General features: G+C 50.4%; 1 protein-coding gene across 1 annotated transcript in view; it reads left to right on the top strand.

Annotated features, from left to right (window-relative positions):
* Positions 1–20,336, top strand: part of CASP2 (caspase 2) — a 224,650-nt gene that overhangs the window by 20,370 nt on the left and 183,944 nt on the right. Inside the window, exon 5 of the mRNA XM_069242657.1 lies at positions 2,474–2,571. Within this exon, the coding sequence (XP_069098758.1) occupies positions 2,474–2,571 (98 nt within the window). The remainder of the gene's footprint in view (positions 1–2,473; positions 2,572–20,336) is intronic.

The following is a 20,336-nucleotide window of genomic DNA, read 5'->3' as shown; positions in this document are numbered from 1 at the left end:
CAGAGGTAGCTGGTCAAATCTGTTCAGTGGTGTGCGACCTGAGGTTGAGTCTATTCTCAGTGGTGTGTGGCCTGAAGTTGAATCTGTTCTCAGTTTTGGGACCTGAAGTTCAATGTTTTCTCGGTGATGGGGCCTGAATCTTTTCTCGGTGGTGGGGCCTGAAGTTGAATCTTTTCTCAGTGGTGGGGCCTGAAGTTGAATCTTTTCTCAGTGGTGGGGCCTCAAGTTTAATCTTTTCTCAGAGGTGGGGCCTGAAGTTGAATCTTTTTTCTCAGTGGTGTGCAGCCTGAAGTTGAATGTTTTTTCGTTGGTGGGGCCTGAAGTTGAATGTTTTTTCGTTGGTGGGGCCTGAAGTTGAATGTTTTTTCGTTGGTGGGGCCTGAAGTTGAATGTTTTTTCGTTGGTGGGGCCTGAAGTTGAATGTTTTTTCGTTGGTGGGGCCTGAAGTTGAATGTTTTTTCGTTGGTGGGGCCTGAAGTTGAATGTTTTTTCGGTGGTGGGGCCTGAAGTTGAATGTTTTTTCGGTGGTGGGGCCTGAAGTTGAATGTTTTTTCGGTGGTGGGGCCTGAAGTTGAATGTTTTTTCGGTGGTGGGGCCTGAAGTTGAATGTTTTTTCGGTGGTGGGGCCTGAAGTTGAATGTTTTTTCGGTGGTGGGGCCTGAAGTTGAATGTTTTTTCGGTGGTGGGGCCTGAAGTTGAATGTTTTTTCGGTGGTGGGGCCTGAAGTTGAATGTTTTTTCGGTGGTGGGGCCTGAAGTTGAATGTTTTTTCGGTGGTGGGGCCTGAAGTTGAATGTTTTTTCGGTGGTGGGGCCTGAAGTTGAATGTTTTTTCGGTGGTGGGGCCTGAAGTTGAATGTTTTTTCGGTGGTGGGGCCTGAAGTTGAATGTTTTTTCGGTGGTGGGGCCTGAAGTTGAATGTTTTTTTCGGTGGTGGGGCCTGAAGTTGAATGTTTTTTTCAGTGGTGGGGCCTGAAGTTGAATGTTTTTTTCGGTGGTGGGGCCTGAAGTTGAATGTTTTTTTCGGTGGTGGGGCCTGAAGTTGAATGTTTTTTTCGGTGGTGGGGCCTGAAGTTGAATGTTTTTTTCGGTGGTGGGGCCTGAAGTTGAATGTTTTTTTCGGTGGTGGGGCCTGAAGTTGAATGTTTTTTTCGGTGGTGGGGCCTGAAGTTGAATGTTTTTTTCGGTGGTGGGGCCTGAAGTTGAATGTTTTTTTCGGTGGTGGGGCCTGAAGTTGAATGTTTTTTCGGTGGTGGGGCCTGAAGTTGAATGTTTTTTCGGTGGTGGGGCCTGAAGTTGAATGTTTTTTCAGTGGTGGGGCCTGAAGTTGAATGTTTTTTCAGTGGTGGGGCCTGAAGTTGAATGTTTTTTCAGTGGTGGGGCCTGAAGTTGAATCTTTTCTCAGTGGTGGGGCCTGAAGTTGAATCTTTTCTCAGTGGTGGGGCCTGAAGTTGAATCTTTTCTCAGTGGTGGGGCCTGAAGTTGAATCTTTTCTCAGTGGTGGGGCCTGAAGTTGAATCTTTTCTCAGTGGTGGGGCCTGAAGTTGAATCTTTTCTCAGTGGTGTGCAGCCTGAAGTTGAATCTGTTCTCAGTGGTGCAGTCTGGAGTTGCATCTATTATCAATGGAGGGGCCTGAGGTTGCATCTGTTCTCAGTGGTGTGCGGCCTAAGGTCGAATGTGTTCTCGGTGGTGGGGCATGACGTTGAATCTATTCTAAGTGGTGTGCAGCCCCAGATTGAATCTATTCTCAGTGCTGTGCGGCCATTCTCCCCTAAGGCAGGTGTAAGGGGTTTAAGGTTTGTCATGGAAGGACTCTGTCTTTTGACATGCTCTAACCCTCGTGTTCTCAGTGGTGTGGGGCCCTTCTCCCCTACGGCAGGTGTAGGGTGTTGAAGGTTGATCATGAGATGAGTCCTTCCAGAGCAGTCCCGTGGATATGAGGGTCCAGCTGCTTTGCTCCCCTTAAGGAGCCCTGATCACAGGACAAAGACGAGAATAGTTTCTCCCTAGTGAATTGTGCTCTGGGTCAAGGCTTTTAAATCCCTTTGGCGGGGGTGTTAAGTTCACATTAACACAAATAGGTTACAGTGTGGGTGAGGCATCCCACAGGCAGCGGAGTGTAAGCTCCAAGGATGCAGTGGTCCGCTGGGCCCAGGTCCTGCGTCCTGGCACCCTACGCAGCAGATGTGCTGTCCTCCAGCAAGTGTAGTGTCCAGAGGTGTAATGTAATTCTGCTACCACATAAGCATGAAGTGTTAGAGGGTGGAGATGTTTTGCACGCAGAGAGAGTAGAGGTGTATGCTAGTACATCCACAAGGACAAACCAGGCTACTACCTCCAGTGTAATGCTTTGTGTCTTCATGGGTGTGTCCAGCCATACCACTGAGTCTCAAGGGTTATTCCGTGTTTGGATGCAGAAGTGATGTTTTGTTCAGTTATTTGTTTTAATAGAAGCCATCTCTCCTTTTGTCTAGCACCCCCCATCGAGACCTCCCTGGACGATGGTGATGGTCCCCCAACTCCCTTCTTGAAGCCCTGCTCCCCCGACTTCTACCGGATACACCTTTACTCTGTGAGTACCTGAACGTGAGTGCCTCAAGGCCACACCTCATAGTAGAAGGATGCACTGAGGCAGACAGGCATGGGTGCCAAGAAGCCCAATGTGAGATGAGAAAGATGGCTTCTGGGGCGGGTGTAAGAGATTCATTTTCACATCCCTAGCATGGCCATGCTCTCTGCAGTCTCTCTTTAACAAAAGGTGAAAGATTCAGAGTAACGACAGTAGCTGCAAGTTTCCGGTTCTGTTGATGCCTAGAGGTTGGTGTTTTCAGTTTGTGGCTTGGTCCAGGCCTCCATCTCTCTCCTGCTATGTTTGTCACAAGTAGTTTTTAGCTTCACCTTCAGGTTGAAAGATCCATTGTGTGCAGTGATAGTGCGTCTGTCTAGGGAGCGACTTATTTCTTCTTTAAGCAAGCTCGTGGAGCGCATGAGTTTTGTTGCGCACGGGGAGAGTGCAGGAGCAATCTCGGAATCAGAACCTCATGGCTTTTCTGCTCCCACATTTCTGGCTAGGTGTAGGAAGCTGGCCTGGTGTGTGGTGGGTACCCGAGGTACTTACCCCTTATACCAGGCATCCCCTCTTAGTGAAGTGTAAACAGTGTCTGGAAGCCAGGGCTCTCTAGAGGTAGCTGTGGGTGAGCAGCCAAGGCTTATCTAGGACACATGCAAAGATCATGCAATACCACTGTAGCCACACAGCACTCACACACATGAAAGAAAATACTCAGCGTTAAAAAATGAAGTGAGTGTAGGACGTTGGCTCTGTATATACTATTTCAAAGGGAGAGATAGTGTGCACAGAGTCCAAGGGTTCCCCTTCGAGGTTGATATTCGCAATATTAGATAATTCTAATGCTCTATTTTGTGGTAGTGTGGTCGAGCAGTAGGTTTATCAGAGGGTAGTCTTAAGCATTTGTTGTACACACACAAGCGATAAATGAAAACACATACTCAAAGACCATTCCAGGCCAATAGGTTTTTATATAAAAAAAAAAAATATTTTCTTAATTTATTTTAGAACCACAAAATTCAAGTAAGTACATAAATGTTAAGGTGCCTCACAGGTAAATATGGAACTTTGAATTAAAACTGTAATGTTAATAGTTTGGTCAAAAATGCAATGAGCTATTTTAATAGTGGACACTGCAAAACTCAACAGTTCCTGGGGGAGGTAAGTACAAGTTAGTTGTCTCCTGGACATAGGCAGCCCACCGTTGGGGGTTCAAGTCAACCCCCAACACCAGCAAGACAGGGCCGGTCAGATGCAGAGGTCAAAGAGGTGCCCAAATATCATAGGCGCCTCTGGAGTCTAGGGGTCTGTCCTCTGGGAGCCGACCAGGGGGGGTTTGTAGAGCTCTGGGGGGGAGGTCACAGGCACACAAAATACACCCTCAGCAGCACAGAGGTGGCCGGGTGCAGTGTGTGAAGTAGGTGTCGGGTTTTAGGTTGAAATCAATGGGAGACCCAGGGGTCACTCTAGCGATGCAGGCAGGGCACAGGGGGGCTTCTCGGGCCAGCCGCCGACTGGGCAAGGATGAGGGACGCCTGCTGGTCACTCCTGCACCAGTAGTTGGTTTCTTCCGGGCCTAGGGGCTGCGGGTGCAGTGCTTCTTCCAGGTGTCGGGTTCTTTGTTACTGGGCAGTCGCGGTCTGGGGGAGCCTCTGGATTCTTTCTGCAGACGTCGCTGTGGGGGTGCAGCGAGGTTGTCTCAGGGTGTCCACGTCATTGGAGTTGCCTGGGAGTCATTGCTGCAGTGTTGGTTCTTCTGTACACGAGCCGGGGCAGCGAGTGCAGAGTGTTGGGTACTCACGCTTCCGGAGTGAGGCTGGAGTCCCTTTAAAGGTGGTTTCTTTGTTGCTGTTTGGACAGATCCACTGTCCACTGGAGTTTCTTGGTCCTTTGGTTGCAGGGCAGTCTTCAGAGGTAGCTGGTCCCGCTGGATGTGTTGCTGTGCAGGTTCTATGAGTCTGGAGACAGGCCGGTAGCGCTGGGGCCAAGTCAGTTGTCGCCTCCATCGTCTCTGCGGGGCTGTCACGTCAGCAGCCCTTCTTGTTGTAGGTCGTCAGGAATCTGATTTCCTGGGTTCAGGGTTGCCTCTAAATACTCAATTTAGGGGTGTGTTTAGGTCTGGGGGGCAGTAGCCAACTGCTGCTGTCCTTGAGTGTGGCTACACCCTCTTTGTGCCTCCTCCCTTTGGGGAGGGGGGCACATCCCCAATCCTATTGGGGGAATTCCTCCAAAGCGAGATGGAGGATGTCCTAAGGCAGGGGTCACCTCAGCTCAGGACACCTTAGGGGCTGTCCTGGCTGGTGGGTAACTCCTCCTAGTTTTTCTCATCTGCTCCAGACTTGCTGCCAAAAGTGGGGCTGTGTCTGGAGGGGCGGGCATCTCCACTAGCTGGAGTGCCCTGGGGCATTGTAACACCACCAGGTGTTACAGTTCCTGCAGGTGGAGGTGTGAAGCACCTCCACCAAGTACAGGCTTTGTTCCTGGCCACAGTGACAAAGGCACTCACCCCATGTGGCTAGAAACCCATCTGGATGTGCCAGGCTGGTAGAAACTGGTCAGCCTAGCACGAGTAGTTGGGCTGTTATACAGGGGGCATCTCTAAGATGCCCTCTGTGTGCATTTCCCAATAAATCCCACACTGGCATCAGTGTGGATTTATTGTGCTGAGAAGTTTGATATTAAACTTCTCAGTGTTCAGTGTAGCCACTATGGAACTGTGGAGTTTGTGTTGGACAGAGTCCCAGCCCATATACTCTTTATGGCTACCCTGCACTTACAAAGTCTAAGAATTTGGTTAGACACTGTAGGGGCATCGTGCTCATGCACATATGCCCTCACCTGTGGTATAGTGCACCCTGCCTTAGGGCTGTAAGGCCTGCTAGAGGGGTGACTTACCTATGCCAAAGGCAGTGGGTTGTGAGCATGGCACTCTGAGAGGAGTGCCAGGTTGACTTAGTCTTTTTCTCCCCACCAGCACACACAAGCTGTGAGGCAGTGTGCATGTGCTGAGTGAGGGGTCCCTAGGGTGGCATAACACATGTTGTAGCCCTTAGAGACCCTCCCTGGCCACAGGGCCCTTGGCATTTACAAGGGACTTATCTGTGTGCCAGGGCTGTGCCAATTGTGGAGACAACAATACAGTTTAGGGAAAGAACACTGGTGCTGGGCCTAGTTAGCAGGGTCCCAGCACGCTTTGAATCATAACTAGCATCAACAAAAGACAAGTCAGAAACCACCTCCTTAGGAAGTTCCACTCCAGTAAAAATATTTGAGTGCTTTGGCTACTGCAGGGGCAGTAGTGGACCTAAGGGGAATTGCCTCAGGGTAACTGGTAGCATGATCCACTTTACCAGTATATATTGGTTCCCTGATGCTGTGGGAGGTTCAAGCGGACCCACTATGTCCACTCCTACTCTCTCAAATGGGACCCCCACCACATGGAAGTGGAATGAGGGGGGCCTTTGGGTGGCCACCTGTCTTGCCACTGGTTTGACAGGTGACATAGGAGGCACAAAACTCCTTTACCTTCTGGGACATATTTGGCCAATAGAAATGGTTGACTAATTTCTCCCAAGTCTTGGTTTGTCCCAAATGCCCAGCAAGGGGAATGTCATGGGCTAAGGTCAGAATGAACTCCCTAAACTCCTGAGGCACTACCACTCTCCTAGTGGCACCAGGTTTGGGATCTCTTGCCTCAGTGTAAAGGAGTCCATCTTCCCAATAGACCCTCTGTGTTCCACTGATGTAGGAAGTTGGTTCTGTATATACTATTTCAAAGTAAGAAATAGTGTGCACAGGGTCCAAGGGTTCCCCTTAGAGGTAAGATAGTGGAAAAAGTAGATAATTCTAATGCTCTATTTTGTGGAGGTGTGGTCGAGCAGTAGGCTTATCAGAGGGTAGTGTTAAGCATTTGTTGTACACACACACAGGCAATAAATGAGAGCACACACTCAGACTTAACTCCAGGACATTAGGTCTACCGAGCCTCAAGCGAGAGTTCGCCTCTACCGGGCTTCAAGCGATTGGGTGCCTCTACAGGGCCTGAAGCGAGAGGGAGCCTCTACTCTACCGGGCCTCAAGCGAGAGGGCGCCTCTACCGGGCCTCAAGCGAGAGGGCGCCTCTACCGGGCCTCAAGCGAGAGGGCGCCCCTACTCTACTGGGCCTCAAGCGAGAGGGCGCCCCTACTCTACTGGGCCTCAAGCGAGAGGGCGCCCCTACTCTACTGGGCCTCAAGCGAGAGGGCGCCCCTACTCTACTGGGCCTCAAGCGAGAGGGCGCCCCTACTCTACTGGGCCTCAAGCGAGAGGGCGCCCCTACTCTACTGGGCCTCAAGCGAGAGGGCGCCCCTACTCTACTGGGCCTCAAGCGAGAGGGCGCCCCTACTCTACTGGGCCTCAAGCGAGAGGGCGCCCCTACTCTACTGGGCCTCAAGCGAGAGGGCGCCCCTACTCTACTGGGCCTCAAGCGAGAGGGCGCCCCTACTCTACTGGGCCTCAAGCGAGAGGGCGCCCCTACTCTACTGGGCCTCAAGCGAGAGGGCGCCCCTACTCTACTGGGCCTCAAGCGAGAGGGCGCCCCTACTGGGCCTCAAGCGAGAGGGCGCCCCTACTGGGCCTCAAGCGAGAGGGCGCCCCTACTGGGCCTCAAGCGAGAGGGCGCCCCTACTGGGCCTCAAGCGAGAGGGAGCCTCTACCGGGCCTCAAGCGAGAGGGCACCTCTACCGGGCCTCAAGCAAAAGGGAGCCTCTACTCTACCGGGGCCTCGAGCGAGAGGGCGCCTCTACCGGGGCCTCGAGCGAGAGGGCGCCTCTACCGGGGCCTCGAGCGAGAGGGCGCCTCTACCGGGGCCTCGAGCGAGAGGGCGCCTCTACCGGGGCCTCGAGCGAGAGGGCGCCTCTACCGGGGCCTCGAGCGAGAGGGCGCCTCTACCGGGGCCTCGAGCGAGAGGGCGTCTGTAGGAGAATGCCTCTGTTGGCATGGTTACCCCATAACCTTTTGCCTTTTGTTGATGCTAGTTATGATTGAAAGTGTGCTGGGATCCTGCTAACCAGGCCCCAGCACCAGTGTTCTTTCCCTAAACTGTACCTTTGTCTCCACAACTGGAACAGCCCTGGCACACAGATAAGTCCCTTGTACATGGTACCCCTGGTACCAAGCGCCCTGTCGCTAGGGAAGGTCTCTAAGGGCTCCAGCTTGTATTATGCCACCATGGGGACCCCTTACTCAGCACATTAACACTGCCTCACAGCTGGTGTGTGCTGGTGGGGAGAAAAAGACAAAGTCGTCATTTTCTCCCCTCCAGCACACACAAGCTGGCAAGCAGTGTGTCTGTGCATGCAGCCTTTCACAGTAGGTCACTGCACCAGGTCACTGTAAGTCCCCCCTCTGGCAGGCCCTCCTAGCCCAATGGGCAGGGTGCAAGTACCTGTGTGTGACTGCACCCGTGCAGGAGGAAAAGTGCCCCTACAAACTCCAGTTCCATTTCACTGGACTTCGTAAGTGTGACACATGTCGCTCACTACTTATGTCCAGCTATATAATGGTAACTCCGAATGTGGGCATGTTTGGCATCAAACCTGTTGGAATCATACCCATGATCATACCTAGAATTCCATGCACTCTGGGGGCTCCTTAGAGGACCCCCCCAGCATTGCTCTTACCAGTCTTCCTGTGGGAGAGGCAGTTAACACCCTCTTCCTTGGAAATAGGTGTTACATGGCTTGGGAAGGGTAGCCTCCTGAAGCCACTGGTATCCTTTGCAGGGCACATTTGGTGCCCTCCTTGCATAAACCAGTTGCACCAGTCCAGGGATCCCCGGTCCTTGCTCTGGTGCAAAACTGGACCAAGGAAAAGGGAGTGACTCTCCCCTGTCCATCACCACCCCAGGGTTGAAGCCCTGAGCTCCTCCAGATGGCCACTTGATTCTGCTGTCCTGAATCAAAGATGGGCAGAGGCCCATGGGAGCATCTGAGTGGCCAGGTCAGGCAGGTGAAGTCACAGCCCTCTCCTGATAGGTGGTTACCTTGCTAGGTGAGCGATTTCCCCCTTCCTGGGCTGTTTAGGGTCTCTCTCTTGAATGGATCCTCAGATTCGACGTGCAAGATTCCACTAGGACTCCTCTGCATCGTTTATTTCATCTTCTGCCCACTGGAACTGCGACTGGACTCTTCAGGAACTGATAATCTGCAACTTCAACGATGACTCCGCTTTGCAACACTGTTTCTCTGGCTCCTCCCAGCAACTGCAACATTTCCCCAGCTGTGCATCCTCTGAGGTCGATGAGACTCCAGCCTGCAGTAAGAAGGAATCTCCCTTGGCGTGAAGGAGTCACTCCCCTTCATCTGCAGACACCAACTGCAATGCCGACCGGCTGCGTGGGTCTCCTCCCATCCAGAGCTGCGTGGATCCTGCATCACAGGTGGTGGTCTGGAGTGGTCCCCTTTCTCCTTTCTGCCAGCTGTCCAACTTGGGAGACGTTAAGCCCTTGCCTCTCCTTGCAGGACAGTACCCCTGTGCACCATGACTCTTGCAGCTACCAAGGCTTGTTTGCTCCTGCTCCAAGGGATCTTCAGGCTCTAGTCCCGGCCCCCAGCACTTCTTCCTGCCAAGCAGAGTCTCCTCTCTGCTGCTCCACCGATGTGGGACTCCTCTCCAGGCGTGCTGAGTAGGCCTCACTTCAACTTGCTGAGCCTGCTGCCAGTGGGTTGCCTGTGAGGGGCTGCATCCTCTTCTGGTGACTATTCCGACTGCTGAGGGTCACCCCGGACTCCCTTCCTTGGGTTAAGTCCCCTAAACCTTGCTGGTCCTCTAGCCGTGGAACACTTTGTCTTCTTTTGTGTTTGCCATGGCTTGTTGGTGGTTCACCGGCATCACTGACCCACTGCAACCCGATGGCCGAAGTGGGACACCATCTGCATTGCTTCAGGGACTCCTCTTAATCTCCTGTGCTGCACAGCTGATCTTCTTCGTTCCCCTGTCGACCTGGTCCTGCATCCACAGAAGGAAAGGTAGTGGCTCCTGCCACGACCAGACACATCACGAACTGGACTTGATCCCCTTCCTTTGCACGTCCCTTTCTGCCAGAATCCACCTTTTGGGTTCTTCCAGTCTGGTCTGGGTCTTGCACAATACTTTGCCTAAATCCTCCTGTTAGTTTTGGGGAAAACCAGGTACTTACCTCTGCTCTCCTGGTCGCTGGGGGTCACTCTAGTACTCACATCTTGGGGTTTCTAGTTCCTCCAGCTCCTCTCTGATTCCACATCCTTGGGTGGGGGACTGTATTTGCATTCCACTTTTATTATATGGTTTGGTCCTCCTCTAGGGCTCTGTCTGTTTTCACTAAGTATTGCCAGTGCTTGTTGCTCTTTATGCTCCTTACTGATTGCTATTTTTGTATATATTTAGTGTGTTTACTTACCTCCAGTTGGGGTGAACTGCCTATTACTATTCTAGTATTTGTATTGCCATAATAAAGTACCTTTATTTTTGTAACACTGTGTGGTTCTTTCATCTACACGGAGTCTGTCGGGCCCGGTGCTGTGTGTAGCATTGCAGGATGGGTATCAGACTCTACGCGGAGTCTGTCAGGGCCGGTGCTGTGTTTAGCATTGCAGGGCGGGTGTCAGACTCTACGCAGAGTCTGTCCAGGCCGGTGCTGTGGGTAGCATTGCAGGACGGGGGGTGTCAGACTCTACGCAGAGTCTTTCAGGGCCGGTGCTGTGTGTAGCATTGCAGGACGGGTGTCAGAGTGCCGCACCCAGGCTCTCGGAGCCAAGGTTGCACCGGTGTTCTCAACCACAGGCGAAAGCCTTTCCTGTATTTGTTTAGTGGGATGGTGCTGGGACCTGCCTTCGAGGCTGGGTGGGGCTCAGATGGGGAAACTGCTTTGCTCTCCTGGTGCTAAAAAAAAAGCACTTATGAGCAGGTAGAGCGAGTCCATGATAGCCTTTTCCTGTCCAGAGGCAGAGTGAAGTGTCTTGCTTTTGTCCCCCTCATCTACTTGTTTTTTTTTTCTTCAGAGACAGCATTTGTCATCTGGGTCTGTAAATATCCTGTAATAAGAAGGATTAATCCTAGTTGTCTGCCTTGTCACACACAGCTCTCTTCAAGGATGGGCAGTTAATACAGTGTGTTGGTGTACGCCCACTGTAGGAAAGTAGCCTCTATCTAGCCTTTTTACCCCCACTTTTGGCATGTTTGTGAGTGTGTGTCAGGGTATTTTTACTGTGTCACTTGGATCCTGCTAGCCAGGGCCCAGTGCTCATAGTGGAAACCCTATGTTGTCAGTGTGTTTGATATGTGTCACTTGGATCCTGCTAGCCAGGGCCCAGTGCTCATAGTGGAAACCCTATGTTGTCAGTGTGTTTGATATGTGTCACTTGGATCCTGCTAGCCAGGGCCCAGTGCTCATAGTGGAAACCCTATGTTGTCAGTGTGTTTGATATGTGTCACTGGGATCCTGCTAGCCAGGACCCCAGTGATCATACGTTTGTGGCCTATATGTGTTCCCTGTGTGGTGCCTAACTATCACTGAGGCTCTGCTAACCAGAACCTCAGTTTTTATGCTCTCTCTGCTTTTAAAATTGTCACTGCAGGCTAGTGACAAATTTTACCAATTCTCATTGGCACACTGGAACACCCTTATAATTCCCTAGTATATGGTACCTAGGTACCCGGGGTGCTGGGGTTCCAGGAGATCCCTATGGGCTGCAGCATTTCTTTTGCCACCCATAGGGAGCTCAGACAATTCTTACACAGGCCTGCCAGTGCAGCCTGAGTGAAATAACGTCCACGTTATTTCACAGCCATTTTACACTGCACTTAAGTAACTTTTAAGTCACCTATATGTCTAACCCTCACCTGGTGAAGGTTAGGTGCAAAGTTACTTATTGTGTGGGCACCCTGGCACTAGCCAAGGTGCCCCCACATTGTTCAGGGCAAATTCCCCAGACTTTGTGAGTGCGGGGACACCATTACACGCGTGCACTATACATGTCACTACATATGTATAGCGTCACAATGGTAACTCCGAACATGGCCATGTAACATGTCTAAGATCATGGAATTGTCACCCCAATGCCATTCTGGCATTGTGGAGACAATTCCATGATCCCCCGAGTCTCTAGCACAGACCCGGGTACTGCCAAACTACCTTTCCTGGGGTTTCACTGCAGCTGCTGCTGCTAACCCCTCAGACAGGTTTCTGCCCTCATGGGGTCCAGCCAGGCTTGGCCCAGGAAGGCAGAACAAAGGATTTCCTCAGAGAGAGGGTGTTACACCCTCTCCCTTTGGAAAAAGGTGTTAGGGCTGGGGAGGAGTAGCCTCCCCTAGCCTCTGGAAATGCTTTCATGGGCACAGATGGTGCCCATTTCTGCAAAAGCCAGTCTACACCGGTTCAGGGTTCCCCCAGCCCTGCTCTGGCACGAAACTGGACAAAGGAAAGGGGAGTGACCACTTCCCCTGACCTGCACCTCCCCTGGGAGGTGCCCAGAGCTCCTCCAGTGTGCTCCAGACCTCTGCCATCTTGTAAACAGAGGTGCTGCTGGCACACTGGACTGCTCTGAGTGGCCAGTGCCAGCAGGTGACGTCAGAGACTCCTTCTGATAGGCTCCTTCAGGTGTTGCTAGCCTATCCTCTCTCCTAAGTAGCCAAACCTCCTTTTCTGGCTATTTAGGGTCTCTGCTTTGGGGAATTCTTTAGATAACGAATGCAAGAGCTCATCAGAGTTCCTCTGCATCTCTCTCTTCACCTTCTGCCTAGGAATCGACCGCTGACTGCTCTGGAAGCCTGCAAAACTGCAACAAAGTAGCAAAGACGACTACTGCGACCTTGTAACGCTGATCCGGCCGCCTTCTCGACTGTTTTCCTGGTGGTGCATGCTGTGGGGGTAGTCTGCCTCCTCTCTGCACTAGAAGCTCCGAAGAAATCTCCTGTGGGTCGACGGAATCTTCCCCTTGCAACCGCAGGCACCAAAAGACTGCATCACCGGTCCTCTGGGTCTCCTCTCAGCATGACGAGCGAGGTCCCTTGAACTCAGCAACTCTGTCCAAGTGACTCCCACAGTCCAGTGACTCTTCAGTCCAAGTTTGGTGGAGGTAAGTCCTTGCCTCCCCATGCTAGACTGCATTGCTGGGTACCGCATGATTTGCAGCTGCTCCGGCTCCTGTGCACTCTTCCAGGATTTCCTTTGTGCACAGCCAAGCCTGGGTCCCGACACTCTAACCTGCAGTGCACGACCTCCTGAGTTGTCCTCCGGCATCGTGGGACCTTCTTTTGTGACTTCGGGTGAGCTCCGGTTCACTCCACTTCGTAGTGCCTGTTCCGGCACTTCTGCGGGTGCTGCTTGCTTCTGAGAGCGCTCCTTGTCTTGCTGGGCGCCCCCTCTGTCTCCTCACGCAATTGGCGACATCCTGGTCCCTCCTGGGCCACAGCAGCATCCAAAAACCCTAACCGCGACCCTTGCAGCTAGCAAGGCTCGTTTGCAGTCTTTCTGCACGGAAACACCTCTGCAAGTCTCTTCACGACGTGGGACATCCATCCTCCAAAGGGGAAGTTTCTAGCCCTTGTCGTTCTTGCAGAATCCACAGCTTCTACCATACGGTGGCAGCTTCTTTGCACCCACAGCTGGCATTTCCTGGGCATCTGCCCACTCCCGACTTGATCGTGACTCTTGGACTTGGTCCCCTTGTTCCACAGGTACTCTCGTCAGGAAATCCATCGTTGTTGCATTTCTGGTGCTGGTCTTCCTTGTAGAATACCCCTATCACTACTTCTGTGCTCTTTGGGGAACTTAGGTGCACTTTGCACCCACTTTTCAGGGTCTTGGGGTGGGCTATTTTTCTAACCCTCACTGTTTTCTTACAGTCCCAGCGACCCTCTACAAGGTCACATAGGTTTGGGGTCCATTCGTGGTTCGCATTCCACTTCTAGAGTATATGGTTTGTGTTGCCCCTGTACCTATGTGCTCTCATTGCAACCTATTGTGACTATACATTGCTTGCACTGTTTTCTATTGCTATTACTGCATATTTTGGTATTGTGTACATATATCTTGTGTATATTTGCTATCCTCATACTGAGGGTACTCACTGAGATACTTTGGCATATTGTCATAAAAATAAAGTACCTTTATTTTTAGTATACCTGTGTATTGTGTTTTCTTATGATATTGTGCATATGACACCAGTGGTATAGTAGGAGCTTTACACGCCTCCTAGTTCAGCCTAAGCTGCTCTGCTAAGCTACCTTTTCTATCAGCCTAACCTGCTAGACACTCCTCTACACTAATAAGGGATACCTGGACCTGGTGCAAGGTGTAAGTACCCCTTGGTACCCACTACAAACCAGGACAGCCTCCTACAGCATCTCATCAGATAACGAATGCAAGAGCTCGCCAGAGTTCCTCTGCACTTCCCTCTTCGACTTCTGCCAAGGATCGACCGCTGACTGCTACAGGACGCCTGCATAACTGCAACAAAGTAGCAAGACGACTACCAGCAACATTGTAGCGCCTCAGCCAGCCAGCTTTCTCAAATGTTTCCTGGTGGTGCATGCTCTGAGGGCTGTCTGCCTTCACCCTGCACTGGAAGCCAAGAAGAAATCTCCTGTGGGTCTGCCAACGCAGGCACCAAACTTCTGCATCACCGGTCTTCTGAGTCCCCTCTCATCTTGACGAGCGTGGTCCCTGAAAAACAGGTGCTGGGTCCAGGTGTCCCCGACAGTCCAGTGGCCCTTCGGCCCAAATTTGGTGGAGGTAAGTCCTTGCCTCCCCACGCCAGACAGTAATCCTGTGTACTGCGTGAACTGCAGCTGCTCAGGCTTCTGTGCACTTTTGCAAGACTTCCTTCGTGCACAGCCTAGCCCAGGTCCCCAGCACTCCGTCCTGCATTGCCGAACTCCGACGTCGTGGGACCCTCCTTTGTGACTGAGTGGACCACTGTCCTCAGATCTTCTAAGTGCCTGTTCAGGTGCTTCTGCGGGTGCTGCCTGCTTCTGCGTGGGCTCTCCGTGTTATTGTGCGCCCCCTCTGTCTCCTCCTCCAAGGGGCGACCTCCCTGTCCTTCCTGGGTCCTAGCAGCACCCAGAATCCTCAGCCACGACTCTTGCAGGTAGGAAAGCTTGTTTGCGGTATTTCTGCTTGGAAACAACTCTGCATCCTCCAGCACACCGTGGGACATCTTCTGACCAAAGGAGAAGTTCCTGGCACCTTCTGTGGTTGCAGAATCTTTGGCTTCTTCCACCCAGAGGCAGCCCTTTTGCACCTTCATCTGGGGTTTAGTGGGCTCCTGCCACCCCGGACACTTCTGTGACTCTTGGACTTGGTCCCCTTCCTTTACAGGTCCTCAGGTCCAGGAATCCGTCTTCAGTGCTTTGCAGTCAGTTGTTGTCCTTGCAGAATCCCCTATCTCGACTTACTGTCTCTCTGGGGTAGTAGGGTAACTTTACTCCTACTTTTCAGGGTCTTGGGGTGGGGTATCTTGGACACCCTTAGTGTTTTCTTACACTCCCAGCGTCCCTCTACACACTTCACTAGGCCAGGGGTCCATTCATGGTTCGCATTCACTTTTGGAGTGTATGGTTTGTGTTGCCCCTAGGCTCCTATTGCATTCTATTGTGTTCTACAATGTTTGCACTACTTTTCTAAGTGTTTTACTTACCTGATTTTGGTTTGTGTGTATATAATTTGTGTATATTACTTACCTCCTAAGGGAGTATATCCTCTGAGATACTTTTGGCATATTGTCACTGTAAGGAAATGCCTCCTTGGCATGGTTACCCCCTGACTTTTTGCCTTTGCTGATGCTATGTTTTGAATTGAAAGTGTGCTGAGGCCTGCTAACCAGGCCCCAGCACCAGTGTTCTTTCCCTAACCTGTACTTTTGTTTTCACAATTGGCACACCCTGGCATCCAGGTAAGTCCCTTGTAACTTGTATCCCTGGTACCAAGGGCCCTGATGCCAGGGAAGGTCTCTAAGGGCTGCAGCATATCTTATGCCACCCTGGGGACCCCTCACTCAGCACAGACACACTGCTTGCCAGCTTGTGTGTGCTGGTGAGGACAAAACGAGTAAGTCGACATGGCACTCCCCTCAGGGTGCCATGCCAACCTCACACTGCCTATGCAGTATAGATAAGTCACCCCACTAGCAGGCCTTACAGCCCTAAGGCAGGGTGCACTATACCATCGGTGAGGGCACCAGTGCATGAGCACTGTGCCCCTACAGTGTCTAAGCCAAACCTTAGACATTGTAAGTGCAGGGTAGCCATAAGAGTATATGGTCTGGGAGTCTGTCAAACACGAACTCCACAGCACCATAATGGCTACACTGAAAACTGGGAAGTTTGGTATCAAACTTCTCAGCACAATAAATGCACACTGATGCCAGTGTACATTTTATTGTAAAATACACCCCGGAGGGCACCTTAGAGGTGCCCCCTGAAACCTTAACCAACTACCTGTGTAGGCTGACTGGTTTTAGCAGCCTGCCACACTCGAGACATGTTGCTGGCCACCTGGGGAGAGTGCCTTTGTCACTCTGTGGCTAGTAACAAAGCCTGCACTGGGTGGAGATGCTATCACCTCCCCCAGGCAGGAGCTGTAACACCTGGCGGTGAGCCTCAAAGGCTCACCCCCTTTGTTCCAGCACCACAGGGCATTCCAGCTAGTGGAGTTGCCCGCCCCCTCCGGCCACAGCCCCACGTTTGGCGGCAAGGCCGGAGGAGATAATGAGAAAAAAAAGGAGGAGTCACTGACCAGTCAGGACAGCCCCTAAGGCAACCTGAGCTGAAGTGACTCTGACTTTTAGGAATCCTCCATCTTGCAGATGGAGGATCCCCCCCAATAGGGATAGGAATGTGACACCCCCCCTCCCCTTGGGAGGAGGCACAAAGAGGGTGTAGCCACCCTCAGGGCTAGTAGCCATTGGCTACTGCCCTCCCTGACCTAAACACACCCCTAAATTCTGTATTTAGGGGCTCCCCTGAACTTAGGAACTCAGATTCCTGCAACCTAAGAAGAAGAGGACTGCTGAGCTTAAAAACCCTGCAGAGAAGACGGAGACACCAACTGCTTTGGCCCCAGCCCTACCGGCCTGTCTCCCCCCTTCGGAAGAAAACTGCTCCAGCGACGCTTTCCCCAGGACCAGCGACCTCTGAATCCTCAGAGGACTGCCCTGCTCTAAAAGGACCAAGAAACTCCCGAGAACAGCGGCCCTGTTCAACAAAGACTGCAACTTTGTTTCCAGAGGAGCAGCTTTAAAGACCCCTGCAATCCCCGCCAGAAGCGTGAGACTTGCAACACTGCACCTGGCGACCCCGACTCGACTGGTGGAGAAACAACACTACAGGGAGGACCCCCCGGCGACTCCAAGACTGTGAGTAACCAGAGTTGTCCCCCCTGAGCCTCCACAGCGACGCCTGCAGAGGGAATCCAGAGGCTCCCCCTGACCGTGACTGTCTGAATCCAAAATCCCGATGCCTGGAAAAGACCCTGCACCCGCAGCCCCCAGGACCTGAAGGATTGGAACTCCAGTGCAGGAGTGACCCCCAGAGGCCCTCTCCCTTGCCCAGGTGGTGGCTACCCCGAGGAGCCTCCCCCCTTGCCTGCCTGCATCGCTGAAGATACCCCTTGGTCTCCCATTGAAATCTATTGAAAACCCGACGCGTGTTTGCACACTGCACCCGGCCGCCCCCGTGCTGCTGAGGGTGTACTTTCTGTGCTGACTTGTGTCCCCCCCGGTGCCCTACAAAACCCCCCTGGTCTGCCCTCCGAAGACACGGGTACTTACCTGCTGGCAGACTGGAACTGGGGCACCCCATTCTCCATTGAAGCCTATGTGTTTTGGGCACCGCTTTGAACTCTGCACCTGACCGGCCCTGAGCTGCTGGTGTGGTGACTTTGGGGTTGCTCTGAACCCCCAACGGTGGGCTACCTTGGACCCCAATTTGAACCCCGTAGGTGGTTTACTTACCTGCAAGAACTAACAATAACTTACCTCCCCCAGGAACTGTTGAAAATTGCACTAAGTGTCTAGTTTTAAAATAGCTATATGTGTTTTATTCCAGAAGTATATATGCTATTGTGATTATTCAAAGTTCTAAAGTACTTACCTGCACTACCTTTCAAATGAGATATTACATTTAGAATTTGAACCTGTGGTTCCTAAAATAAAATGAGAATATATTTTTCTATACAAAAACCTATTGGCCTGGAATTGTCTCGGAGTGTGTGTTCCTCATTTATTGCCTGTGTGTATGTACAACAAATGCTTAACACTACTCCTTTGATAAGCCTACTGCTCGACCACACTACCACAAAATAGAGCATTAGAATTCTCTCTTTTTGCCACTGTCTTACCTCTAAGGGGAACCCTTGGACTCTGTGCATGCTATTTCTTACTTTGCAATAGTGCATACAGAGCCAACTTCCTACAGTCACTAAAATAAAGTACCTTTAGTTTTAGTAACTCTGAGTATTGTGTTTTCTTATGATATAGAGCTATATGATATAAGTGGTATAGTAGGAGCTTTGCATGTCTCCTAGTTCAGCCTAAGCTGCTTTGCCATAGCTACCTTCTATCAGCCTAAGCTGCTAGAAACACCTCTTCTACACTAATAAGGGATAACTGGACATGGCACAGTGTAAGTACCACAAGGTACCCACTATAAGCCAGGCCAACCTCCTACACACACAAGGATGTGTGTTCTTCTGTGTGATACTCTACTTATGACCTCACATATCACATCATTGATGACAGCTGAAATCTATGGGAGTGCAAGGTATATTTGTCAGTTATATGTAACTGACAAACGGACCTTGTCTTTAAACAGTAGTACTTTTGGAGTGAGTCTTTAAGAGTTTTTTTTAACGCAAGTTACAATCTTACTGCCTTCCTCACGTATGACTCCAGCTTAACCTTTGTGTTCTTAGTGAACATGTCTGTATATCTATTTACTTCAGGTAGGCTCACGTTTTAAAAGTACAAAATTATAGAAATTCACCTGTTCTAGTTGGTTATTTCAAGTAACTATAACTTGTGCCCCGCCATGCACACTTTTTCTTTTAATAATTTGACAACAAATGTTAGTGATATTATCATTGAAGTTAGAAAAGGTGTCCTGAGTGCTGTAATATGTGTGGTAATTAGCAGTGCATGGCAAGGGCACGAGTTAGTTACTTGAGATAACTTTAACTATAACTGGTGAATTTCTGTGGTTTTGTACATTTAAAATGTGAGCCGAACTATAAAGTCTCTGTAACCTTTGGTTTTTTAAGTGAATTTCTAAGTAAAAAACAAAAAATCTATAAATCTATTTCCTAACTATAACGTCCCTTAACCTTTTGCTTTTTCAGTGAATTTCTATGTTTATTTTAACGTATAGTAATTTTCATTACTATATGTTTATCCAGCCACCGTCGCTCACAGCCTTTGGCCATGCACAGTGGGATTAAACCAATCCCCTATAATCACCCAACCCTGAGAGGGCGCAAGAGATAGTGAGAGTTTGAAAGAGAGAGAGTAATTTATATAAATATTTGACAGAAATTGAGAGAGATAGGTGTTTTTTCAGGCTTTGATTAACAATATGCTTAGAATGAGATATTTCCAGACAAATTGAAAAGAAAAATGTTTTTGTCAATTTAAGTGTGAGATCACCTTTCAGTATGTAACTTAAATATTTATAGTTGAAAATAAATAAAGCAGGAAAGAGACCACAGACTCGCTAAGACTGGAACTGTTGACCATCAGTGTGCATGTATGAGACCTTAACCACTAGGCTAGAGGTAGCTCCTTACTGTGCAGTGCATTCTTAGCTATGACATTCAACCCACAGATTTTGAGGGTTAAAAGACTTCAGTGTCCATCACTAGGAATGTTTAACAGTCAAAACACCAGACATAAACACACACTATCATGAGATACTAGGATTTGAACCTTCAACCTACTGACAGTCTAAGACAGTGGTTCCCAATCTGTGCGCCGCGGCTCGCTGGTGCGCCATCAAAACTAGCCAGGGGCGCCGCACACAGTTTGGGAACCACTGAGCTATTTATAGCCCTTGGGCCAGTTCGTACAAAATAAAACTACTCAGTTGTAGCAGCTCTTTTTTAATTTTGTCCTTGAGCGCCCTCTGGTGGTTAAACACAACTAAAGGGATTCTACATTTCACAATATTTAAACAGTTATGTTATAACTACATAAAAATGAGACCTGCCCATTTTACTAGGGTTACCGTCAACCAATATTTTCCCCTTACTAAAAAACCCTATGCATGCTGTAATTAAACAACTGTTACATTTTTATTTTTTACAGTTATATATAGAATTACAATACCTTCATTGGCGTCATCCCAATTCTTTTCAGGGAGAAAAATGGATGTACTCCCTAGGCCAGGTTTACATCCCCCACCCGCCAACAAAAAGTAACATAATGGGGAGCCGCAGCCAGTGGCCAATAGATCAAGGGAGCCGTGGGTCGAAAATGTTTGGGAACCACTGGTCTAAGAGCTTTACAATTAGGCCGGAAGTGACTGTTCTGCTCTGCATCCAAACGTTACTATAACATTCTTTCCAAACATCATGCTAGTCTGACTCTTTGAGGTGAAGGACCAGCCGAGCCAACATTGCTTTAAGTAGCACCTCCCTGCTTGTCGGAGCAATGTTTTCATCCTTTTAATGTTTTCAACAGTTTCCCTGCTCAAATATTTGCGTGCAGGAAAACAGATGAAAACTCCACTTTTTGCAGGCAGGAGCTGTTTGACAACTCCCA

The sequence above is a fragment of the Pleurodeles waltl genome, chromosome 7 (genome assembly GCF_031143425.1).
Source record: "Pleurodeles waltl isolate 20211129_DDA chromosome 7, aPleWal1.hap1.20221129, whole genome shotgun sequence".
NCBI lineage: Eukaryota > Metazoa > Chordata > Amphibia > Caudata > Salamandridae > Pleurodeles > Pleurodeles waltl.
This window is presented reverse-complemented; position numbering and strand designations above follow the sequence as displayed.